The 6907-nt window shown below is 41.5% G+C and overlaps 1 protein-coding gene across 1 annotated transcript; it reads left to right on the forward strand.

Moving 5' to 3' along the window:
- LOC138052700 (extracellular calcium-sensing receptor-like) lies at nucleotides 1–3274 on the forward strand. The gene has a single exon (XM_068899255.1). It carries the CDS (start codon nucleotides 102–104, stop codon nucleotides 2673–2675), a length of 2574 nt encoding a protein of 857 aa, XP_068755356.1. The 5' UTR covers nucleotides 1–101; the 3' UTR covers nucleotides 2676–3274.
- Nucleotides 3275–6907: the final 3633 nt, after the last annotated feature.

The following is a 6907-nucleotide window of genomic DNA, read 5'->3' on the forward strand; positions in this document are numbered from 1 at the left end:
TTGTAGGCATCAAGCCATAATCTTACAGGGAGAAAATTAGCCGAGCTCTCCCCAAGGGGTTTCAAAAATTGGTAGTGGTGTTAACACAACTTCTAACGCTGATGATGTTGATATTTCGTGGTTTGGATAAATTCTACTCTATGGCTGAAGCTATGATCTTTGCAATTGAACAAATCAACAACGACACAACCCTTTTGCCTAACGTTACGCTCGGATATGATATCTCGGATACAAACCTCATAAATCGTCGCGCTATGAACTCCACTTTGGATTACGTAAATGTTCACAAATTTGCATTCAGCAGTCCACAACTAAACGAGAAGTGCAGCATTTTGCCTTCGGGTCAGCTGGCCCCGGTCGTTGCGGTTGTAGGAACTGGAACGTCGAGATCATCGATTCTGGTGTCCAATTTGTTAGAAGTTGAGGATATACCACTTATCAGCTATGCCGCTACAAGCGACGAACTCAGTAGCAGTGCATATCCATCGTTTTTTCGCACCGTGCCCCCGGATCGCTTTCAATCCAAAGTGATGTCGGATATTGCCCGATATTTTAATTGGACTTACGTGGCTGCCATAGCCGCTGACGATGCCTACGGTAGATCGGGGATAGAATTCTTCCGCAAACATTCCAAACTCGAAAGAATCTGCATCGCTTACGACAATTTCTTCCCCATGAATGACGAGAAAATGGCCAAGATTCGAAAGATAATCGAGGAGCTTAAACTATTGGAAAATGTGGGCGTGATTATCTTGTATTGTGATAGCACCTCAGCCCTGAGTGTGCTAAGAGAAGCTTTAAAACAGGGCCTGAAAGGAAAAATATGGATTGCTAGTGAAGCCTGGGGAAATCACGACGCTGTTATCCACAAGAAAGAGCTTCGGCCAGTCCTCAAGGGAATGTTGGGGGTTGTTTTTACTGAACTTACAGTCCTTTCATATAAGCAATATCTGTTGTCACGCACATCCCTCTACAGGTCTAACCCTTGGTGGAGGGTATTTTGGGAAAACCAATATAATTGCAGTTTCACTGTTACTCCCTCCGGTAGCAAGAAGCGTTGCTCCGACAGCCTGAGAGTCACGGAGGACATTTTTGATAAGAGCCTGTATGACAGTAAAACTACCTATGTTATCAACGCTGTGTACGCAATCGCACATGCGTTAGACGCCATTTTCAAATGTAAATCCCCTCCAATGAGCCATTGCCCGCGAACGAGACCTTACGTTGAGCCTAAAGATGTCTTGGAATATTTGAAGAAAGTCAACTTCACGACTGAAACGTCGAACGTCTTTTTTGATAAAAACGGCGACTCCCTAGCTACTTATAGTATCATAAACTACCGAGTGGATAAAGACACCGGAGGCCGCGTAGAGACGGTAGGGAATTGGGAAGCACAGAGGCTCAACTTCAACTCAAGTGCCATTGTTTGGAACGACGGGGTAACGAGTAGAATCCCGCGATCGGTTTGCAGTGAAACGTGTAAGCCGGGATACCGACAGACGGAAGAGATAAACTGTTGTTGGCAATGCATCAAATGTTCTCAGGACACAGTTTCGAGCGTCTATGGGGCCATGAATTGCACTAAATGTCCCGTGGATCACATCTCAAACGAGGAACGCACAAAATGCATCACAGTACCCCTGGAGCGCATTCACTGGGACGACCCCGTAGGGATAATTATTACCTTTATTGCCTGCCTGGGTGTGCTCGTTACAGTACTTGTTGGTGGTGTGTTTATATGGAAAAACAACACACCAATTGTGAAAGCCTCCAATCGAGAACTCAGTTACCTATTTCTCTTTAGCATTGCCATGACCTATCTGTGGGCCCTGATAAACTTAGCAGAACCCAACGCTATCATCTGCCCAGTATCAGAAGCGTGGCTTTACATCTTTTACACCATTTCCGTCGTTGTCCTTGGGGTCAAGACAAAGCGTGTTGTGCATTTGTTTGAACATCGCGCTCCGCGATCTGCACTCACCAAAGCCGGTTTCATCGAGAAGCGCAAACATATTCTTATCATTGTCGGTATTGTGGGCTTGGATATTTTTGTTCTCATTATCTGGTTTCTTTTGGATCCTCCGCACCCAGAAATAGACAAATCCGTGAGAACATCTTACTATCTCGGATGTAAGATCACGTCTACGCTTGCGGGAAGCCTCTGCCGTTATCTGCTTGTTGCCATTTTGGTCACCATGTCGTTTGTCTGCGTTTACTTTGCGTTCAAATCCAGGAAACTTCCACACAATTTCAACGAAGGCAAATTCATTGCGTTTGCGCTCTATGTGCTGGTCATATCGTGGCTGACATTCTATCCAGTTGCTTTGACGATTCGCGGGAAATACACTGTTGTGGTGTCTGGCTCGTCTTCAATCATTTCGGCAACTGGTCTGCTTGTGTGCATCTTTGTGCCTAAGATGTACATCATCCTCTTGCATCCTGAGAAAAATACGGTGCTTTACATGAAGAGCCAAATTTCTAACCACACCTTCCGTCGGAGCCCTGTCGCCGGAGAATACCGACAAAAGTTACATCCTTCGGAAAGCAGCTATTCCCAGCAAGGATCAGCGACATCCGCAACCAGTGACGTTGAGTTTTCCGAGGTACCAAGAATCCCAAAACTGTCACGCACCGGTGAAATTCAAGGCAGTAATAAGGTTATCACCTATTTATAATAGTTTAATTTACTCGATAGCAACCTTTCTTTAAAATAATAAGGGCGCTAGGTAAGACGACGAAATTGGTTCTCCATGCGCATGCCCTGGCTGGATTTGTCTTGGGTGTTTTCCGAATCCCGAGGCCCGAGTCCCGAACACAATTCCACCGCACTTAGCAAATAATAACTCAGACAGTCGACCCAGAAAGCGTATTAGCTTCAAGACTTTCTTATGTTTCTCCGTCTTCGGTGATTGTAACAATGTCAACCGTTTTACCCTAGGTCCGTTTCTCGAAATTCCCGCCGATAACATTTCGGGACCTAAAGGCTCTTTGTAAAACTGCCATCTGCCTGTTAAGAAAAAATGGTTATGAGAATTAACGACCTGAAACCTCTGCCTTTTTAATTGTGACAACCAAAAGTTTTGGAAGTTAGTTTCGAGAAACGGGCCCCTGGACGGAGGGAATGGGTTTCATGATGAACAAAAGACATAAAAGTTATATATTTCAACTGCGGAGAGAGTGATAACACTTGAAATAGTGATCGTTGTTAGGAGCGCTACTTTAGCGGAAAGTAGCGCCATGAACCTATGACCTCTGCGGGTACAAGTGCTGTGCAAGGCTGCTGAATTTTTCAAGCTTTTATTTGGCCGCTGCTAAAGTGGTATTCATAACAGCGATGACCATTGCAAGTGCTTACAATGCCTTTCATTAAATTGCTATCGGAAAATGATCTCCGTCAGCAGTTTTCCTGTCACGAGGCGACGGTTTTCGTTTTTGTCGTTATCCTTGTAGCTTAAATTAAGGTTATAACGACTTGGGAAGCGCTTTCTTGAAGGGTTTTTTTAAAATTTAATTTGCAATCAAGGCTTGCTCGTCACGGGAAGTACCAGAAGCTGGAACAGTCTCGTACTTGCGGTTAAAATGTGCTGTGTCTGTTCCGCGTCGTCTTCTATAATCTTTAGATTCTGAACATTGATAGTTCTTCCCAGCTTTGGCTTCTCAAACGGACATGTCAACTGGTTATGGGTCTATTTTAACACGACTTTTTCTGACAGAAGACTGAATTTTCACGCGGATAGTTTTTTGAAAAAGGGCTTTATGGTAAAGAGCACTGTAAAACGTAACTTTTGGTTTGTGATTGTTCTTTTTCTTTAATTTTTATTGTCAGTGAACCTGCTTAGGCATCACACTGTGTTCTCGTATGAAACGAAAAGAACTCACTCACCCGATAGTAAGGACTCTGTCATTAATAGACTTAATAGTGTATGGACTTTAAGATCTACAACGGCGACGTTGACGAAAACTCCACAAACAGTAATATGATTTGCCAAATGAGGAGAAATAATCGTGCAGCACGTATTTTAGCGCTTATGGTGTGCGGTCAGTCGGTATAACAACGACCTGAAATCGCCAAACTGTTTGTGGTTCTGACGAAAGCGAGAGTATACAAATGTGAACCTTTTATTCTCCGCTATTTTTGCTCTGACCTGAATCGCTTGTAGTCAATTTATTTTCAGGATACTTTGCTCATATTGTACGACGTAAATAAAAGAGATGAAATTATGACGAAAGACTTAGCGTTGTGCAAATTACATTTTGACGGGACGTTTTCGTCTTAGATCTTAAACTTTTTATTAGTACTGTGGTCAAAAACGGAGCTTCAGTTAATGACACTGCGATCGACGTGTACGGCAAACAGCAAACGGTCACCTAACAGAAATTTCAGTGCAGGGGGGCCTGTTCCACTGAACCGCGGAAAATTCTAGAATTTTTGTTAGTAATTGGAAGATCGTACATTCGTCACTTTTCTGCATTCGAGTTTTTTCTATCAGTATCAGTAAGAATTTTCTACGTTATTTCTAGATCTTGCTTCGTAGTTATACTTGTGTGTTCCGCTGTGAACATTACGGTATTTTGCACAGAACGAATATTTTGCACATATATAGCACGAATACTCTAATATTTCTTGGGAACCGGTTTGTTCAGCCGTTTTGACGTAGAAAGAAAATAAGAAAATAGCTTTCAACGGCCAAACAAAATAAAAAATGAAATCAAGTTTTAAAAAAACGAATTACTGATGTCCGTAACGGGGACTTCGCAGCTGTCCCCCATCCAAGTACTAACCTCATTCGGAGGAGCTTAACTTCAGCTGACACCTGGGCTAACATCAACGATTGAGATCTTTGTGTTAAATTCGCACATGTTTCTTGTCGAACTTTATTAAAACTTGAAAGAAAAAAAGTAAACTAACAAAAACCCGGTGTCTTGCCGTCATTTTGTCACAGATGCATCCTTTGTTTCGTGAGTTGTCAATATTAAACACGCAAGGTAACTTGATCACAGGCGGCCGCTAAAATCGATGTCACTTTCGATTTTGTGATTTTACTTGTACGACCAAAAGTACGCAGATTGAACGTACAAAAATCTCCCGAAATGTTTTTCGCTGATGGTAACTTGTATTATATTCGTGGCACAAAATTTATGATGTCTTCATCTCGCAAATTGTCTTATTCTCGATCGACACTTCCTAAAAGTTCCTTCTGCTCTCCTTAAAAACTACATATCATTGTTTATTTACTTTTGCGTCAATATTTGTTTTGCATACATGTAAGGCAGGCTAACAAAATCTGTACCTTGCTTAGTTCGTATTTTTGGGCATTAAAATAGAATTTTTGGTCGTATGTTCCTGACAGCAAGTTGCATCCCTGACGTCTCCCATCCAGGTACTAACCCCGCCGGAAAAGGATTGACTTCAATGCAAATTGGTTTTGGAAAGCTGTCAGAAGCTCAGAGTACACGCTTAAGCTTGTGGTGAAAAAGAAGTTGTAAATGATCAACTTGTCAGCCTTGAAGCTAAATGTTTCTCGATTTGCTTTTATTTTCTTCAATCGTTCTGCGTTAAGTACTTTACTGAACCACATGTCTTCTCAGGGGGTATCTACCAAACATATCTACCATGACACTGTAATGATTTACGATACCAAAACAATATCGTGTACCACAGTTGTTAGTTATGTGTCGATCAGACCGAATCTTCATCATCCCCCCTCAGTGGTAAACAACGGGCATTACCCTACCCTCTGTGCCAGAACAGTGTCGGTTGTTTTTCTCAAACAACCTTACTTAGCCAAAAGGCCGAAAAGCGATCAGGACACGGGAAAACTTGGGTAAAAAACATAGTGGAGATATGGGATTTCTGGCTGGGTGGGGAACTGAGGAGATACGCGATATTTTTTAAAGTAGGAGCGCATTGCGTACGTGTGGTAGTGCAGTAACTAGACAATGTTTTCTCGAGAAGCGATCACTAGGGTTTTTTGTTTTCGTGTTTGATAGTTTTTTGCTCAGCTCGAGTGTAGAATCATGACGAACTTTTGTAGTTTGTGAGAACTATTTACTACTTGTAGCTTTTGTTGAGTTTTGAATCGATAATTGAAAGAGTTTTGGCGATTTCAACCCAGACTGGACTACTGGATTTAAGCTTTTTCCTTGACGAGATTTCAAGTTATTGTGAAACGTTTGGTACCAAGTTACAATTATACTGAAATCAAGATTATGGAATTGTAAAACTAGAACTTTGAACTGGACTATAGAACGCGCAATTACGGAATTTTACATTTTTGAGCATTCTGAGAAATGGAGTTCACATGTTGTCTTCTTGTCTTCGCCACGGCAGATTTAAACAGTTTGCAAGAAACTAAACTAGGATTACGGAACCGGAATTCATGGCCCGGTTGTTCGAAACCCGATTACCTTAATCCAGGATTAGCGTAAACTTTTGTTTCATGTTTTCAACTTTTTGGTGAAAGTTTCCTTTGCTTATTGACTGCTTCTAATGTAAAGTTACACGGAATATCAGCCTTGAACAGCATTTGGGAGTAGAGAATAAAACTCGTTTGTTCATTTTTAACCTGAGATTAGCATTAATCGGCTTTTGAACAACTGGCCCAGGATGATAAGTTGTTGAACTGTGATCTGTAATAAGTTTTTCGGATGATTTAAGGCTGATCTTGTAATTTTTGGATGAACGTAGTTAAGGAAGGAAGTAAAACTGTGGGATTTAAATAAAGTCTCATTCCAAAAAATAAATAAATGAAAGATCCCGTATCCCGAGAACCCGCTAATATGGCTTCCTTGTTTGCATTTGCAAATTTAGTAACATTAATAATGAGTTTTTACAAGAGACAACTTCAAGTTATATTACAGATGTATCTTTCTGGTAATCTCTCGCCATTTTCCGAAGTTTACCAGT

This window comes from Montipora capricornis, chromosome 6 (genome assembly GCF_036669925.1).
Source record: "Montipora capricornis isolate CH-2021 chromosome 6, ASM3666992v2, whole genome shotgun sequence".
Classification (NCBI taxonomy): Eukaryota; Metazoa; Cnidaria; class Anthozoa; order Scleractinia; family Acroporidae; genus Montipora; species Montipora capricornis.